This window comes from Podarcis melisellensis, assembly GCF_964234715.1.
Source record: "Podarcis melisellensis genome assembly, chromosome: 1".
NCBI lineage: Eukaryota > Metazoa > Chordata > Lepidosauria > Squamata > Lacertidae > Podarcis > Podarcis melisellensis.
Genome location: NC_138528.1, coordinates 132,467,782 through 132,487,235, shown reverse-complemented (window position 1 = coordinate 132,487,235; position 19,454 = coordinate 132,467,782). Strand labels below are relative to the sequence as shown.

Sequence of the window (19,454 nt, the reverse complement as noted above, 5' to 3'; positions counted from 1 at the left end):
ATAAATTTGCAGAGAAGGGGGACATTTGCAGCTGGTTTATAATCACAGTACCATGTATTCAGATCTTCCTGCTCCAGAGAGAAATGATTAAGGAATGGTTTTTCTACCTCCTCCTTCAGGGGAACTGTTTTCTTTTAAAAACAAACAAAAAACTGTTTGTCAGTATATTGCTCATGGGATGTTTTATTCAAATATGAATTTCTTTAAATATTATCAGGGCAATAGTATGAAACCATACAACTTGTGGCCACTACACCAGTGGTAACATGACTTGTGATCTACAGCACTCGCAATCCTGTGCTTAAACAGCAGTCCTTAGACTCCTGCCAGCTGGTGGAGTTTGCTACACTTATGTCTCTTTTCTGCCAGTAAAGCAGGATTGCTGTGCCAACAGAAGGGGGTTTAGGAGTTATTTTTATCCCACACAACAGATGCAACTTAGAGATAGATTTGAAGCTTATTACTATTGTTAATAATTGAGTTCTATTTTTTAAAAAACCCAGTCTGATTCCAGGTTTCTTTCCATATTCCGTTTCCAGTGTGTGGCACTGGTAATTCCTTACCAATAGGCATAGAAAGGGGATGCTGTGTAGAGCAATTAGGGGAGGGGGGAATCTCAGAAAGAACCAAGAAAAGCACTATATTTCTGTAGACAAAACTTTGTTATCTAATTGCAGGCTGTATAACAGTGATTGATTTATGATCTCTGGTGTACCTTCGCTATTCATGCCACCCACTCAGGCTTCCAGCTGGGGACTATCTGGAGAAATCCCTGGGGAAGTTTGAGATGGGAATTGGTAATCAATTTTCTACCTGCCAGGCAAGATACATTTGCTCTGCCCACATTTACTCTTCAGTCTCCTTCCTACGGAAAGTCTCCATAAGTACCAAAGGGAGGGAATACAAATATAATGGGGTTTACAAATCAATCTCTTCTATTGTTGTTAGAGCTGGGAGCTGAATGTCAATGACAGGCCAAGGAAGTATTTGTCGAAGACTATAACTCTTTCTTAAGAAGCAGGGGGGAAAATATTTTTTTCAAGAAACATTGCTGTTGGGATGACATGTAGTCATCGAAGAATCTTTCTGTGGGGCTACAAGCTGTAAACTGGGAGAAGGGGGGTTGCTGCACAGGTCAACCAGGAGAGCGAGATCAATATTCTTCACCTTAGGAGCACATTTAACGTAGAAATTGTGGAAGCTGTACACATCCCCCAGTTCATGTTATGCTACTTTAATTCTCAAAACAAAAAAAATTCCTTCCAGTAGCACCTTAAAGACCAACTAAGTTAGTTCTTGGTATGAGCTTTCGTGTGCATGCACACTTCTTCAGATACACTGAAACAGAAGTTTCCAGACCCTTCTATATAGTGAGAAGGTGGGGAGGGGTATTACTCAGAAGGGTGGTGGGAATGGGTGATTGGCAGATAGCTGTGATGAGCCTGTTGACGACTCTTAACGACTGCAATAGGTCTTATAAGAAAAAGCAAGGGGTGAGAAGGTGAAAAGTGGCTTTGTCATGTATAATGAGATAAGAATCCAATGTCCTCCAACAGTGTCCTTCAGCTCTCTATATTGGACAAACAGGCCAGACCTTACGCCAAAGAATAAACGGACATAAATCGGACATCAGGAATCACAAAACAGAGAAACCAGTAGGAGAACACTTCAATCTCCCAGGACATTCTATACAAGATTTCAAAGTAGCTGTTTTACTACAAAGGAATTTCAGAAATAGACTGGAAAGAGAAGCTGCTGAATTGCAACTTATCACCAAACTTAAAACCATGGAGAAACCTGGCCTGAACAAAGACATTGGATTCTTATCTCATTATACATAACAAAGCCATTTTTCACCTTCTCACCCCTTGCTTTTTCTTATAAGACCTATTGCAGTCGTTAAGAGTCGTCAACAGGCTCATCACAGCTATCTGCCAATCACCCATTCCCACCACCCTTCTGAGTAATACCCCTCCCCACCTTCTCACTATATAGAAGGGTCTGGAAACTTCTGTTTCAGTGTATCTGAAGAAGTGTGCATGCACACGAAAGCTCATACCAAGAACTAACTTAGTTGGTCTTTAAGGTGCTACTGGAAGGAATTTTTTTTGTTTTGACTATGGCAGACCAACACGGCTACCTATCTGTAACTTTAATTCTCAAGTTAGACTGTAGGATAGAAGTGTGAGGTTCATTGGGGCAGATACAGAATACAAAGGATACTTCATTAAAAATATCAACTTTAGGTTAATGTAATACTGACTTGATTAGGAACTCATTTTGTAACAAGTACATTGCAGCCATCTCATAGGTGTTGAATTAACACTTGGCACAGGGTTACCATCATCATCATCATCATCATCATCATCATATCTTGTCCACTCTTTCCAACAATATTTAGTCAAACTTGTGATAAAATCATATGCTCTTTTCCCCCCTAGCCTGAATAGAAAAAGAGAAGCATACTATATAATGACATCATAATATCTGTGGGAAGAGGGAGGAAAACTTCACATGGGTTTGTCATTTTTGGTTTCATTCCCATGAGAATTACATGCTCGGGTCCCAAAAGTCTGTTTATATTCCTGCATTGTGGGGGTTGGACTAAAATATGGTCCCAGTGAAATCCTGTCACATGAGACTCAAAAGAGGCTTTGTGGGGTGAGGGGGTGTCTCTCCTCCTCCTCCCTGAATTGATTAGTGGTCTGAATGTAAAACATGTTTTTATAAGTATACGAAGCATACAAAAATATCCATATATCAGTAGTCATTACTCATTCATATTAAGATGTCACAAAATATTTGTTCTAACATTATCCTCATTTCTGAAAAATAAAAAATGTATACTTAAGTAATCATGTTTCCAATGCAAAATTCTTAAAATGCAAAAGTAATTGACACCAACACTGAGACTCTATAGGCATTAATATTAATATAACATTTCTGCTTCACATTAGTTATACATGGGGTCCATAATCTCTCACGTTTGGATTTAAAACCTGTCAGAGCTTGAGTCATCTAGGTCCTTACAGATGAACAAATTTATTTTGGCATAATTTTTCATGGGCATCCCCTTCATCATGTGTCTTATGAAGTAGACTCAAGTCCATAAAAGCTTATGCCACAATAAACATGTTAGTCTTTAAGATGCTGCAAGGCCATTTCTTGTTTTGACTATGTGAGTCTAACACTGGCTTTCTCTCTGGGATTAGCTAGAATGTGCTTTTAGAATATGCATTCAGAATTGCAAGTACTTTTGCATTTCCTTGAGAGAGGTTCAAATGCAATTTAAACATTTAACAGGAAAATTCTTACTGTATATTCTGGAGGTAGGGTTACCTATGTGAAGATGCTATTGAGGCTTTGTTACTGACAGGTTATAATGTGTACAATGGATGCTTCAACAGAAAGAGATGTCTGAGTCAGATCTAGCAACTCTGATATAATAAGGTCGTTCCTTTGGCAAAGCTCAATCCTTGCAAATATAGCTGAAGCCCTTCTCATCTACCCCCGCCTGCAAATGTTGCTAATCTCGTTATGTACTGAAGTTCTCACCCTGGGCCAGCAGGGGGATACTGTAGATAGTTCAGGTCCACATATGCAAATAAGGGATTGGAAGTGACGTTCAGTGATTGGATAGTTACAGAAAACAGTTACTGTTGCGTTCTAGTGGAGCTCTATATAAGCAGTTTGGCTGAACCCTTCAGTTCAGTTCAGTTCTGGCCTGTGAATAAACAAGAGCTGTTTGAAAAATCGCTGTGTCGTCTGATAGGTTCACCCACAACTTAACAAATCTTATAAAAAAAAATGTTTTACTTCCCCTCTCTAACATTTCTGCAGTTGGTTGCTGGAGCGGGACCATCCCAGCTGCCCTCAGTTTTTATTTACATGAAATTAAGTCAGAGCTCTATACTTCTGTCCCACCAATAGAAAGTAAAGCTGAAGAAAATGGGAGGAGTGTGCCAACACAGTTATGTATGTGGAAATGGCGTTTTGAGGGTAGAAGGAAATATGAATTTGAAGGAAGTTTTTTCAGAATGTATTTAATGCTGAACTAGCCATGGTTATAGCACACATTTAATAGAGGGGAATAGTATCTATGATGAAATGTGCTATAAGGGTTAGGAGCACATATTGCCTGGTGTTATTTAGTGCTGGGGTAAAGCGGTCTCAGAACATTTGCCAAGGATGCCAAAGGGATAAATAGAATTCAAAAGAGAAATTACCAAAAAGATCCCTTGATAACTAAACAGTGATCATAAATTGGAATGCATATGCAAATGAAGTAAATAATTAAAAACTCCAAGAGGAACGTTGACTAGGTAGTTGATGTCTGGCAATTACAAAAGCTGCATTTTTAATATGCATACATCTCAGGAGCCAGTAAAAATTAGCTGCCAGACTAATGGACTTGCCTTTCATCCAAGGCAAAATTTTAATGAGAGTATTATTTATAGTGTGGCAGAAGAGAGGACTCAAGCGCATTCTTGTGGGATGTTTGGCTTTGGTATTCTCCTTGCCTATTTCTTTAACCTGTGGCTCTTAGAGGCAAGACTTGTATATTATGTCTGTGAAGGTGCAAGGATCATCCACTGGCCACTTTCACATATAATGCTAAACAAGTGACCTGGTCTTGTGTGCTCCCTGCTCTTCCCACACAAAGCAATCATCATTAAAAAGGTAAAGGGACCCCTGACCATTAGGTCCAGCTGTGACCGACTCTGGGGTTGCGGCACTCATCTCGCTTTGCTGGCCGAGGGAGCTGGCGTACAGCTTCTGGGTCATGTGGCCAGCATGACTAAGCCGCTTCTGGCGAACCAGAGCAACACACGGAAACACCATTTACCTTCCCGCTGGTGCGGTACCTATTTATCTACTTGCACTTCAACGTACTTTCGAACTGCTAGGTTGGCAGGAGCTGGGACCAAGCACTGGGAGCTCACCCCGTCGCGGGGATTTGAACTGCTGACCTTCTGATCAGCTTGTCCTAGGCTCTGTGGTTTAACCCACAGTGCCACCTGCATTAAATAGTCTGAAAAGGGTTTCCGTTGTTCCACAAAGCAATCATCATTAGATTCTCTCATTTTGCCAGTTCAGCACAGTCTATCACCTTCCTTATCCATTCTTCTTCGGAACTTATATAAAGAATCCTAGCCACTGTCGTTACATAACATAAGCCACTCTTTTTCTGGAACTTCTTTCCCAATAATCCCTAAGAGGAAGGCTTCTGATTTTTGTGGGGTTTTTTGTATAAGCAGTTTATACATATTTTTCATCTCATCATATATCATTTCCCAGAATGCTCTCACTTTCTTACAGGACCACCCCATATGAAACAAAGTTCCATCGACCTGTTTGCAATTCCATTAATTATTTCTAACCTTCTTATACATTTTAGCCAATTTGTTAGGTGTTAGATACCATCAATACATCATTTTCATATAATTTTATTTTAAAGGACAACAGGCAGTAAATTTCATGTCAGTTTTCCACAACTTCTCCCGTGCATCCATTTCTATATTATGTCCTAGATTGTATCATTGCCGATTTAACCAGTTAATCGATCATTTCCCACTCTAGTAACAGTTTACACATTTTTGAAATCATTTTTTCTCTTCCTTCAAGCAAAACCTTTTCAAAACCAGAAACCATCTGTGGCAAGGAGAGGCTTCCAGTGAGCTTGTGGATCTTCTCCACACCCCCAATACCATCAGCGGGTTTGAGGGTGTGTTGCTGTCACAACCTGTTCTTGGATTGTCAAACGAAATGGCTTGCCATGTGGGTGGTTGACCTGGAAGTCCATTCTTATCTCATTTCCGTTAGTCTACTAGGCCTATTCTGCTTAAGAGAAAAGAAAAGTGGATACTTGCACTTTGTTTCAGATATGGTGCCTCTGTTTCTAAAACTTTCAGCTAATATTCTTATATCTGCAAAGATGGAATGTTTGAGAGAAACGATCAGTTTCTTATTGTCGGTTTTCTATATTATAGACCAGTATTTACAATCACCAAGGGCAGATTGTTCCTCAAAAGAAGCCCCCAGAGGTTTTGCTTGCATTGAAAAGTGTTTTAATTATTACCCTGTATAAAAATGTACGAAGGGGCGCCTAGATCTAGATTTATGCTTCACTGCACACTTTTTTGACCTTCATGGCTAAATTGTAGACACAAAAGTAGTTTTGAGAGCTTTAGTACACGCATAGCTGAAATGTTTCCTCTGCAGTAACAAATGTGATTCTATTAAACATATTCACAGCTGAAGCTATTTAGAGCTGTTTAGGACCCCCGCAGGCGGACTAACATTAAAAAATGAGAGTGATTAGGATTCATTTGCATATTAAAATAATTTTAATTAAACACAGATTTTGCAAATGTTTTAAAAGCTATGATCAATCTTTTGCAGGCTGGCTTGGTTATTTATATGATCTAATAAGGGCTTTAGCTATTGTTAAGGAGCCCTCTGTTCCTTAACCTGTATCAATGAGACTATTTTTCTCACAATGAATAGTGCTTTTTGTATTTTCCTGTCAATCTCTGAATTGTCAGCCACCCAAAATGTTGTGTAATATTTTACACAGAAATAATATTTGAAATTATAAAGTTATTAGGAAATGGAAATAAGAATGTCAAGAAACAGATGTATATGAAGGCAAGCAGTTTGGGCTTAGCTGTGGTGGAAGAGGTCAGCCCGTTGTCTGAGCTGTGACACTTTAGAGTGTGGGGGTTCACATTACTGAATGCTCCTCAACAGAAAACAGCTTTCAAAACAAAACCCAGCAAACATGTTCCTATCCTAGTGCCTCCCTGATATGCTAGTTATTTATATACAAGGATATTTTAACATAAGAACATTCTACCGTGCTCTGGTCCATTAGTTCAGCTTGAAACAGTGGGTAGGCATACAAAATGTCACAGACACACAGTGGAGTTCTAGCAAATTTGACATTCATAATTAAAGTTTTATTTTTAAAAAATAACTCTTAATTTGGTTTTTATTATTAATGTTAATACATTTGCTAGATCACAGTTGTATGGATTTGATCTAACAGTCTGATATGCAGTTTCCAAACCACTGATAATATGCATATGGAAGTAAAACATTAATGTGCTCTGCCATTGTGTTCACCATTTAACTGCAGGTTAAACCATGGACTTAACTTTACGCCTATGAGTAAAATCCTGGCTATGTATTACTCTCTTCAACACATCAAAAAATATCCACATGTAAGTCTGACTATTAAGAATTATGGAGCCCCTCAGTTCACTGCCCCCAAGAGGCTGGCAGAGAATGCTGGAGAGAGCTGGAGAATTACTGGCCACTACATACAATCAACTCCTATGTGCTTTCCAGTGCAATCCTCTATATGTTTACTCAGAAGCAAATGAGGTTCAGTAGGACTTTGCAAAAGGCTTTGGGGATGTGCAATAAGTGTGTATAATGTTGCAACTTCCATGGCATGTTTTCTTTAGGATTTGGGATGAGGAGGCCTAGGAATAATTTGCTGCTATGGAAAAATAAGATATATATAGATGAACAGCAGGTGGAGGAATGTTAGCCTTCACCATGTTAGGGGGATAGGGTTGCTCAATGTACTAAGCTTTTCTTGACTGCTCAGTTTCTTATCCCAGTTTTTGTTATTGTTAAACTTTCTGTCTTGGTTAGAATTTGACTAGTCTTGCAGTACTAAGTAGAGGAAACAGTCCTTCTGTCTGGTCAAGTACCATCTTTTTAAAGAATTTTAGAAGCTGCAGTATTTGAAATGCAAGTGTTGATAGAAGATGACAACATATTTCACTTTAATCTGGAGAACAAAGCTGAACCGAGAAGCTTTTTCAACTTCCTAATTCATGAAACATTTATCTCGCTATCAGGTTATATTATAATACCACAGATGTGGCTTGTCAGCATTTCTCTTATAAATTGTTGTTTTTGAGGCTTTAAATGAGAGCCTTAAAGGCTCACTTAAATTACTTTCACGTACTTTCAGTATGTTGGCCTACGAACATGGTTTATCCCCCACCCCAATTCCTAATGAAGGAAAGAACAGTTGGGATCTTTCTCGTTTGGTGGCATACGCAGAGTAATAACTCTGTTCATGCTGTGTTCAATGAGAGTTCAAAGGCCAAAACATTATATAGCGGAGAACCCATTGAGAGCTGGAATAGTTTGTGAAGACTGGAGGAGAGCTAATGCATTCCCTGTAGTTTAAAAAGGCAAGCAGAAAGACCAAGGGTTAGTCTGGTTAGTCTGAGAGATACAAAACTAAACTGCAAAACAGTCAATGAAAATGGGCTGGGTTGTTGTTGTTGTTGTTGTTATTATTATTATTATTATTTATATACCACCCTACATCATAAGATCTCAGGGTGGTCCATAGAATAAAATACTAGCAGGCTGGATACAAGCTGGCAATTTTTAAAATTATTTACATTTATTAAGACTAAATCTTGCAAGACTAGTGCAATTCCCTTACATTAAAGAAACAATCACTTTCAACAGGCTAGCTGCAACTAAAGCTGCAGAGCAAATTTAGTTTCCCTTTTGTGACCTTCATATAGAAGACCTCATATGCAATTTAGGCCTAGTTCTTAGGGGCAGTCAATCTCCGTCTGGGCTGTAGCATTTCAGATTGCAGATGGAGACTCACATTACTGAGTGTTCCTCCATATATTCAAAATTCATCTCCAAATAGGAAATGACAGGGCCAGAGAAAAGGAAAGGTTAGAAACCTGTTCCCCACTGCTACCCCAATGGTGTAAGAAGAGAGAGAAAATTCTTTGTGGAGCTGCTCTGGGGGTTTTCTGGGGATAGATATTCAAAATTTCCCTTAAATATTTACAAAGAAGCAGTCTTTTGTATTTATCCAACCAGAGTAGTTTAGAGGTGCATGTTAATTTACAGTGATACTTTGATTACAGTGGAAAATAATAATGAAAACCTTATTGCTTCAGCTGTGAAAATGCAATGTGGACCATGACTTAGGCTGACCAAATGTTAACAAATAATATAGTTACCCACAGAAGACCTGTCCTCTGTTAAATATGCAGCAACATGCTACATACCTTCTAATAATATTTTCTCACCTAATTTAATACTTCTACCAGTATCTACCCTCAGGTGCATATATAATCACTTTTGTTTCCTAGCTATTAGTTCCAAAATAATGGTTATTTAATTTTTACTGGGATCTTCTGGTTTTAATTCGATTAGATCTGAAAGGTTCTACTTTCAGAAACTAAGACTTGCATACAATTCCTATAGATGATTTGCAGTTAATTATTATTTTTGTTTTATGGCTAGAGATTAGTGATTCTCCTGGCTAATAAGCCAAACTGGTTGTTTTTTTAGAGAGAGAGAAAAAAAATGACATCTGGTTTTCTGAGCCAGTCCAACTTCAGAATCACCCGCCATCTTTCCCGCACCTACACAGCCCCCACCCCTAAACTTCCCACTTCCTTGTTCCTTTGGAACTGAACTGTGAAGAAAATATTAGCTCAGAAAGCTTTTTTCTATCAAATGCCATTGTTTTACTATCCAGATGGCTTAGCTCTCCATTACACAGGGAACTCCGCCTCACATACAAAGCATCTGACATGTATCTGGTCAGGAAAACCTCCTTAATTGTTCTGTCTAGCAGGGAAGGAGTGGCAGAGCATTCCATTCCTTTCTCCCTGCTCTTGTTTTTTTTTGAGAGAGTGTCAGCTGCTCAAGCTCAGGTTTTACTGGTGGCCCTGACAGACAGACATACCCCTCACCTTTCTCACCTTCTCACCTTTCTCACCTTCACACAAAGTTTAAACAAGGAAACATTTTTTAAAGAATATTGCCTCTTTGTGGATATGAAGCTCATCTGTGCTAATCTATTAGGTAGGCTGTAGAATTTAAGCTATTTGGTTGCTTTCCTTTGCTCATTTACACATAAGCAACTGAACTGCAAAAAAGCCACATCCTCATGTTATTCCCCCAAATTCCCCTACATCAGAGGTTTTCAACATTTTTTGAGTCCACAACTCCCTTGACCAACTATATTCTTTCTGTGGCAACTCTGTGGGGCTCAGGAGCCCAGTTATGTCACCCCTTGCCTGCAGAGCTGGCAGCCCCTCACCCTTTTCTCCCTTGAGGAGTGTTCCCTCAGCCTCCTCTCCTCTCCCCTCTCCTCTCCTTGGGAGTCCTCCAGACAACTGCTGCTGCTGCTTCTCTTGGTTTCCCTTGCTCCAAAGAGAGGTGCCTTCGAGAGCCACCATTCGCCTGTTGAGTTTATAGCCAGGGCTGCTGCAATAAACAGCTGTGCAAGGCTTTGGGAGGAAGAGACAGGAGAGGGCATCAGAGGAGGGCGGCAAGGAAAAAGGGACAGAGGCCAGTCTTGCCCGCAGCACCCCTGACTACCATTCAAGGCACCCTAGGGTGCCACGACCCACTGGTTGAAAACCACTGCCATACATTCCTGGGTGCCAGATCCTCCTCATAATTCCTGGATTTAGCAAAAGTTAGAATTAATGAAGGTTTGATTAATCTTTGCCAAACAGGGAAATGCCCTGGATTTAGTTATGCTAGCAAGTTAGATGGGCCATTAAAGGTAAAGGGTAAAGGGACCCCTGACCATTAGGTCCAGTCGCAGACAACTCTGGGGTTGCGGCGCTCATCTCACTTTATTGACCGAGGGAGCTGGCATACAGCTTCCGGGTCATGTGGCCAGCATGACTAAGCCGCTTCTGGCGAGCCAGAGCAGCACACAGAAATGCTGTTTACCTTCCTGCCAGAGCGGTACCTATTTATCTACTTGCACTTGGACGTGTTTTCGAACTGCTAGGTTGGCAGGAGCAGGGACTGAGCAATGGGAGCTCACCCCGTCACGGGGATTTGAATCACCGACCTTCTGACCGGCAAGCCCAGCTCTGTGGTTTAACCCATTAGCAGGGAACAAAAGCCAGTGATGGCCCATCAAGGACAAGGCCCATCAGAGGGCAAGGCTGCCAGGCAAGGGGCCCCTTCTTTGCTGGGTGCCAGTGGGCAAAGGCAAAGGCCAGGTTTAGGGTTTCAACTTTGAATGACACATGTCTACGGGGAGGTCTTTGGAGTTGGTGAGCAGCGAGGAGGACGAGGAGGGGCAGAACTCCAAGTGAGCTGGGGATGACCAGCTGGAACTAAGAGACACAGAGGATGGCTTTTTGCTGCCCTTTTAATCCAAAGCTGCTCTTAAGGGGGAAGCCAGACCCTCATAGGATGTGACTGACCTGCAATCCCTCCATCTAGGTGCAGGTTGTATATATGTATAAATAAAACCATATATCATAGAGACACTACAGTCTGTGCTTTTGAAGAAGACACATACCCTGGAGCCCCTGGAATCTCACTCCAATTGGAGATGGGGTGGTATTTAACACCAGAACTGTCTTTCACTTTTTCACTGTCTTTGCATGTGCAAAGGCGGTGCTTCGATGTGCGTCATTTTCAGGTTGCGGCGGGGCCTCCGGAACAGATCCCCGCCATAATCCGAGGTTCCACTATAGTCCCAAATGCTGTAACCTTTCTTCATAGGGGAGTTTCACCATCCCCTTAATCCTTTTAGTTGCCCTTTTCTGTTGCTCCCCTCCAGCTGGCACACAGTGGGACTCTGCTTCTGGGCATGAAGATTCCAGCTAACAATCATGGCCTAATATCCACAAATACATTGCCTTCCATGAATCTGTCTAGTCCCCCTTCCTTCAAAGCCATCCAAGTTAATGTGTGAAGCCAGGCATTTATCTAGATCCATGGAACTCTAAGGACCTATTTCCAGAATTTTGGGTTACCTTTATATCTAATAGTTTCTAGGATATTTGGATAAAAAAGCAACAAGCCAAAAATATCAGTCCAAAGTATACTAGTTTTTTTTTATGGTTCCAAAAGGTTCATTATCGATGATAAAATGTTGATGCACTTAGAAGTATGATGGAAATAGTGTGACCTAACTTACGTCTCCAGATTTAATTCAAGCTTGTAGCTGAAAAGATACGGACGGCACCCTTAAGAGAATTGAATTGTAAGGTTTGCATAGTTTAGTAGCCCTATCAATAGCTAGGAGTTATTATAAATTTCTTTCTTTTCATATGTAAATCTACATCTAATGCAAAACGTTGCTTTTGCAAATTAGCTTTGAGAATATTCCTTGGCAAGGTCTAATGTTGCCCAAGTTAAATTTATAAACTTGATTAGTCAGGAACACTAAAAAAATGATAGAATCTATATAATGGAAAGGAGGTTCTTTTAACCCTACTATTTCATCATATTTTTTTTGATGAGGATAGTTGTTAAATCAACTGTCTAATTGAATAGTAGGTGTAATTACAATAGTAAGAGGTAGAACTAGACTTCTTTAAAGTCAATTCAGATGGTGCACCTTCAGGAAATGCTCTTGGCGGTTTTCTATTGGACAGAGCAGATAAACCCCTTTGAAGCCCTTGAGTTCTGGGCCTTCAAAGCCCACTGCGACCTGTTTGCAAGGCCCTTTCAGAATAGATTTGCTCCCTTCCATAGCAATTTTACTGGAGCCACATTTTTTGCAATTTCCATAATAGTCTCCAGCACAGCAGGATATTATGGCATCAGTTTTAGTTGATATGGCCTGATGACACGGACAAGGCACTTGCAACAATGTACCTGAACATATGCTCCTTTGACCGTTCGCTTCACAGAGCATGTTGAGGGTACATGACAGGTGCATCTTTGTGTAAGAGAGTGGTCCTGGCAGTCTTGAAAGAAGCAATGATCCAACTTAAAGGTAAAGGGACCCCTGACCGTTAGGTCAAGCTGCGGATGACTCTGGGATTGCGGCTCTCATCTCACTTTACTGGCCGAGGGAGCTGGCATTTGTCCAAAGACAGCTTCTTGGTCATGTGGTCAGCATGACTAAGCCGCTTTTGGTGAAACCAGAGCAGCGCACGGAAACACCATTTACCTTCCCGCCAGAGTAGTACCTATTTATCTACTTGCACTTAACGTGCTTTCGAACTGCTAGGTTGGCAGGAGCAGGGACCGAGCAACGAGAGCTCACCCAGTCACGGGGATTCAAACCGCCAACCTTCTGATCGGCAAGCCCTAGGCTCAGTGGTTTAACCCACAGTGCCACCTGGGTCCCTATGATCCAACTTACTTGTGGACAACTGCCACCCAATGACAAATACTCCCTTTCTGTGGTAGGTGATCAAAAGATTTGTGGTGTGACAGCTGCAGGAACAGAAGAGGCTGCTGGATCAGGCTAATGGCTCATCTATTCCGGCATCCTGTTATCATAGTAAGCACAGCAACACAGCTGACAGGAGGCCAGGGGCATGGCAGCAGCTGTCCCAATCAACTGCCCCACCTCATGGATGACCATTATTGAGAGAAGAATGTTATTGTGATCCTATTATTCTTATTTAAACTCTCGGTGGGTTTTGATTCTATTGACCATGGTCTCTAACCAATGCAGTGAGATGGGTATTGAAGGCACTGTTTCTCCAGGATTGATTTCAGAAAATAGCATTGCACTTGTGCTGCAGGGGGCCACTGCCTACTATGCTGTTCCCAATGCTATTTAACATCTACATGAACACATTAGGAGTGGTCATTGGGAGATCTGGGATAAGGTGTCATCAATATGCTGACATTACCAAGATCTATTTCTCTGTAATTTCTGAATCAGGAAAAGCCATGCAAGCCCTATAGAAGTGCTTGGACACAGTGGTGGGCTACATGAGGGCCAAAAACTGAGTCTGAATCTTGGCAAGGGGGAGACACCATGAGTGAGAAGTTCCTGAGTTCAGATAACTGGTCATTTGCCTGCTTTGGATGGGGCTGTGCTTTGCTGAAGGAGCAGGTTCTTAACTTGGCAGTGCTCTGCATCTCTGTTTCTACAGACTGATGTGACTTCAGTGGCTAGGTGTGCCTTCTGCCATAGATGCCATGGGGGGGGGGGAGGATGCCGAGGCACCCACAAATTTTCACTGTGGGTGCCCAGCTGGGTGACCCAATGTGTCACGTGCTGCAGCCGGACACTCCGTCAGGCCCTCCTGCTGTGGTGGTGTGTGACTGTCGTGAACATGCCAGCCCAAAGCTGCCTGAAACAGAAAGCAGGCAGACACAGAGAGAGCAGAAAGGCGTGCATATTTCTCAGGCAGTTGAAACAGGGGGGCTATCAACCCCTCCTCTTTCAGGAGCTGGCAGGAATGCAGCTTATCTGCTTCGGCAGAGCGGGCTGGAGAGCAGCCTGCTCTCGCAAGAAGCACAGTCATACCTGGCACAAAGGTGTGCAGTTTCTCACAGCAAGAGGAGGCAACTTACACCATTAGTCCCCAAACTAGTTGAACAGGGAAAGTCCTAGAAAGAAAACAAGCCCCAAAATGTAAGAGTCGGAAGTTCAGGATGTTTTGCAGAAACCGGAAGCACTCTTCAGAAGGGTCAACTTGACTGTGATGAATGGATGCTCCAATAGAGCGGTCAGAGACTAATTGCTGCTTGCAATAAATCTACCAGTTAATTAAGTCTTGTGTGCTGTTATCAAGCCAGCTGCCAGCCCACACCTGACAGTGACATCACGCATGCTTGCCGGACACCCACAATGTTGGGTGTAACCTGGCATGCCTATCTTCTGCCATCTTTGGCTGGTGAAACAGCTAGAGCCATTTCTGGGCCAGGATGACCTGACCACTTTCAGCCATCTGCTGAGACTACTACAATGCGCTCTATGTGGGGCTACCTCTGAGTATGGCTCTGTGCACCACTGCAGCTGGTGCAAAATGCAGTGGCTCACCTACTTGCTGGGGCAGAATATTGCTATTGCATTATGCCACTGCTCAAAGACTGGCTGCCAATTAGCTTATGGGCTAAGCTTATGGTGCTGGTTCTAGTGTACAAACCTTATACAGCTTGGGATCAGGATACCTAAAAGATCATCTCACCCATTAAATTTGCAGTTCATCGCTGTGTTCTGTAGGAGAGGGCCTATTGCAGGTACCATCTCATGAAGAAGTCCATTTGTTACAATGTAGCAATTGAACCTTTGGTGTGATTGCATGTACCCTTTGGAACTCCCACTCATTACATATCAGAAAGGTGCCATCTTTACTGTCTTTTCCGTGCCTGATGAAGATGTTCCTCTTCCAAGAAGCCCTATAAGTGGAGAGTTTTACCCCACATTTTATCTGCATTGGACTGAAATTCCATTTATATAAGTTTTTATTGTTAAATTGGTTCAGGATGTTTTATGGGTGATTCACACAATAAATAAATAACCAATAAACAAATAAATAGCATTACACTATTACAAGGCTGAGGTTTTTCACAAGATCAACTAAGAAAACCAGAACTTCAGTAGCCATTGCCATCTTGACTTCGAGCAAACTAAATTAAGTACTGTACATTATACTGGAATGGGAGATTTTATATAATATAAAACATCTAGATAAGTTTGACTTTAGCCGTTAGAGTTGCTAAGATCATATATAGAGTTTTTGCAGTTCCCTTCACATACTTTGTGTCTATTTCCTAAGGAGCAAAACCAAGCAGCAGTATAGGTTGGAGAAATGATGGGAGTTAAGAGTTAACAGCAGGAAGATAAATGAGCTGTATACTCATCTCTACCAGTACCTTGGCTATCCCCTTCACTTCAATTAACAAGATTAGCTTTACTCCATAAATTACATGATTATTCCTATCAAGTAGCTAATGCTAGATTTATAGCAATGTACTCCTCATAAAATAATGGTTATTTTCCCCTTAAAGATATATATAGTTCACTTTAGCTTCTCTTAATTACATGTATATTATTCATCATTGTTCCAACCAAATTATTTCCTGTTTTTTAAAGTAAATATATGGCTTTGGTTGTACACAGTATGCAAGTTACTTGAACAGTTGCCATTGACTATCTGTAATGAGGAACAATGTGCAGTATGCTTAGGATCCAAACTAATCTGCAAATAGCAATTTAGAAAAATCTGCTGTTCAGAAAAAATGCATACCCATATTTGCAGAAAAGTGTTCAAAACATTCAATGTCTCTTCTTGGGCATGGCAGGAATATCCAGATATTGTTAGAATGCAGATGCAGCTTCATAGAACCTCCATGGGATAATAGATAAACCTTCAAAGACATGGTTGTTCACTCCACCTGTCCAACAGAAAGTTTGTTCAATGCCAGTACAATGATGTCTAGGTGCCCTTTCCCTTCTCTTTCTAGTTAGAGCAACTGGGTAGGTAATTAGAATACGAGTGGTAGAAAAATTGTGCTGAATGCTCACTGTAGAAGAAGAGAAGAAGAAGAGTTTGGATTTGATATCCCGCCTTTCACTCCCTTTAAGGAGTCTCAAAGCGGCTAACATTCTCCTTTCCCTTTCTCCACCACAACAAACACTCTGTGAGGTGAGTGGGGCTGAGAGACTTCAGAGAAGTGGGACTGGCCCACGGTCACCCAGCAGCTGCATGTGGAGGAGCGGAGACTCGAACCCGGTTCCCCAGATTACAAGACTACCGCTCTTAACCACTACACCACACTGGCTCTCACTGTAGGCTGTTTGAAGATGTTTGAGGTGGTAGTGAAAAAGACAAAATTTCTCTTCTCTAGTGATTTTGGTTTGGGACAGTTTGGTTATAAGGAATAGCTTCATCAAAGAGAAATACTTCCTCTTCAGCTCTCAGACTAGCCCTGCCTGGTAAACGTCAGTCAGGGTTTTGCTTTGTAAGCAAGCCCAACAACACCAAGCCCTTCAAGACAGGGCCGGATTTAGGTTTGATGAGGCCCTAGGCTACTGAAGGTAATGGGGCCCTTTATATGTCCAGCTCTCTTTTGTCAACAACAAATTGCCGCTGTTTTTTGTGTTGAATATATGCTATATGGTTATTTATGGACCATTTGCACATGTTGCCATGCAACCAGTCCATGCAGAATGTAGGCACCCTATATATAGAAATGAGCAAACCAGTGATATTTTAGGGAGCAGGCGGGGCCCATTACTTACATCATAGGAGCCTACACAACACAAAACACTTTTGTTGTATCTAGGTTTTATTTTATTTTATTTGTTTTTTATCTTATATTCTGGAAATGTACATCCAATTTTTTTTCCTTTAATTTTTTGGGGGCCCCCAAGGGAGGGAGTGCCTAAGCTATAGCTTGTTTAGCTTATACATAAATCCGGCACTGCTTCAAGATGATATCCTCTGCAGTAGAAGGTGACTTTCCTGAGGAGATGATGTAGGAACCCAGCTACTACCACCTTTTAATACCTGAACTCCCCCCCCCCCAAACCAGGAATCTGACCCAAGTCCTTAGTGCTAATGTTGTCTCTGGAAACTGGAAAGGGGAAGAGTTGGTTGTTATTAGACACAAGGATAACATAGTATCAGTTTGCTCAAATATCCATTCATCTAGCTGGAACAGCACAAAATCAAACTCAGCAAGTTCATAAAGACGTTATACAGCACATGTGATTGTCTGATTTGCTGTTCTGAATTTTTGTGTGTTTTCTTTTTAAAGGGGCTGTGTGCTCAGACCTTCTGTGGTCACATGCATTCCTGCAACCATGCCACATTCAACATGAAGGTAAGCTCTAAACCCTAAAGTAAATGGTAGCCTAGAGTAGAATATTTCTATGAATGACACTACAGCTGAATATGTCATGGGCACAGCCTCTAAGATTCTATGGGAATAAAGGAATGCTATGCTATATGTTCTCCACATTGCATGACCCAATGCAGAAGAAGGCAGGGCTCCTCCATGTGTAATAATTGTGTAGGAGATGGAATTTCAGCAGAATTGGCTTCCATTACAAGAACTACACCTGCTGAAATTTTCTTGTCTACACAAGTATTTTAGGCATATGAGCCCTGCCATGTTTTGCCTCTGGCCACCTGATCTCCACGTCACCCGGTTTTCAGGTCAGTATTCATGATTTTAGGGAGTGGGTGGGTATTCCCCTCCCAGGAAAGAGTGTTGAGCCTGTCTTTTTCATAGCTATTCACAGGTATTTGTATCCCTACTGTTTTCCTACTCTTTTCCTCGGACCATTTGTTTCATTCCTCCCAAAGTCATCCGAAACAGAGGTCACACTCCAGAAGGGATGATTTCACTACACTGTGTAGCAACTCAGATTTAGCTATATGTCAGTGTCACTAGGGATAAAGAAAGCCCCTTAGAATCGGACCTGGTTAATTGCAGACTACTATCAGAAATGGATAGTTTTGCAGACCTACTGCTTCTGCATTAATATCCCCCCTGCAGAGATTGAGAGAGAGAGAGAGAGAGAGAGAGAGAGAGAGAGAGAGAGAGAGAGAGAGAAGGGCCAGTTCTAATGAACCTTTTCGTGAGATAGCATCCCCCTTTGGCTCAGCACTAAAACAGATACTTTAATATTACATTCTTTAAACCCAGTGTGTAAATGACAGGTGGTCTGGGGGCACCTACCCCCTTACTGTGTTCTCTGTTAATTTTTCTTGGGGTCAGATTTCTTAAGGTATTTCACCCCCAAATCCAGAGCAAAACAGAAGGGGAGGGTGACATATTTAACAGCATGGGTCAGCAACCTTTTTCAGTTGTGGACCGGTCCACCGTCTCTCAGACCATGTGGTGCAGCAGACTATATTTTGAAAAAATAATAATGAATGAATTCCTATGCCCCACCAATAACCCAGAGATGCATTTTAAATAAAAGGACACATTCTACTCATGTAAAAACACGCTAATTCCTGGACCGTCTGTGGGCTGGATAGAGAAGGCGAATGTGCGGATCCAGCCCCCGGGACTTAGGTTGGCTACCCCTGTTTAACAGGGAGGAAGGGGCAATTGCAATTCTACTGCAGCAGTCAAGCTTCTTACCTCTTGTCTCCTGATTTTTTTATGTATATAAATTAACTCCCTGGTGCTCAGGTGGCAACAGAATTGCTGAATTCAGAAGCAAATAATACCGCCAACTCTCCAGTGGCATAGCTGGAGGAAGCCAATAAACATGTGTTGTCTTCTCAGCAAGGTTCCTCATTTCTCTGTGGAGTCAACGAAACCTAGAAGGCTTGATGTGCCTCTTCCCACAGACCCCTGCACAATTATTGTTGCTTATTGTTTATTATATGATGTACATCCCACCCTTCCTGTTGAAGGAGCCCATTAAGACATTCTCAAGTAAGATACCAACTTTCCCCCTGCAGAGTATCCTTCATGACCTAACATGATTAAATGAAGCAAGCTTTTGTATGCTGATGATTTTGCAGATTAGCATATTATTTTGATAAAGAATATTGCATCTGGCATTAAACGCTGTGTTGGAATCATGGCTTGACATCCTCAGTAACTTAATTAGAAAAGATGGAAACTGCCAGTAGAGGGTTGATTAAACAGAGTGAGGGGTGCAATTTTAGAAGCTGTAATTACAGTTATATAAATTAATCGCAGATACATGGAAGGCAGGCAGCTGAACTGTAGGTGCACAGACATAAAATTATTCA

The 19,454-nt window shown here is 41.5% G+C and overlaps 1 protein-coding gene across 3 annotated transcripts in view; it reads left to right on the top strand.

Moving 5' to 3' along the window:
* The window catches only part of SPAG16 (sperm associated antigen 16), a 399,910-nt gene that overhangs the window by 259,062 nt on the left and 121,394 nt on the right, over window positions 1–19,454 (top strand). For all 3 annotated transcript variants that reach the window (XM_081924719.1, XM_081924718.1, XM_081924720.1), the window contains one exon: window positions 17,494–17,559. In XM_081924719.1, coding sequence (XP_081780845.1) covers window positions 17,494–17,559 — 66 coding nt within the window. The remainder of the gene's footprint in view (window positions 1–17,493; window positions 17,560–19,454) is intronic.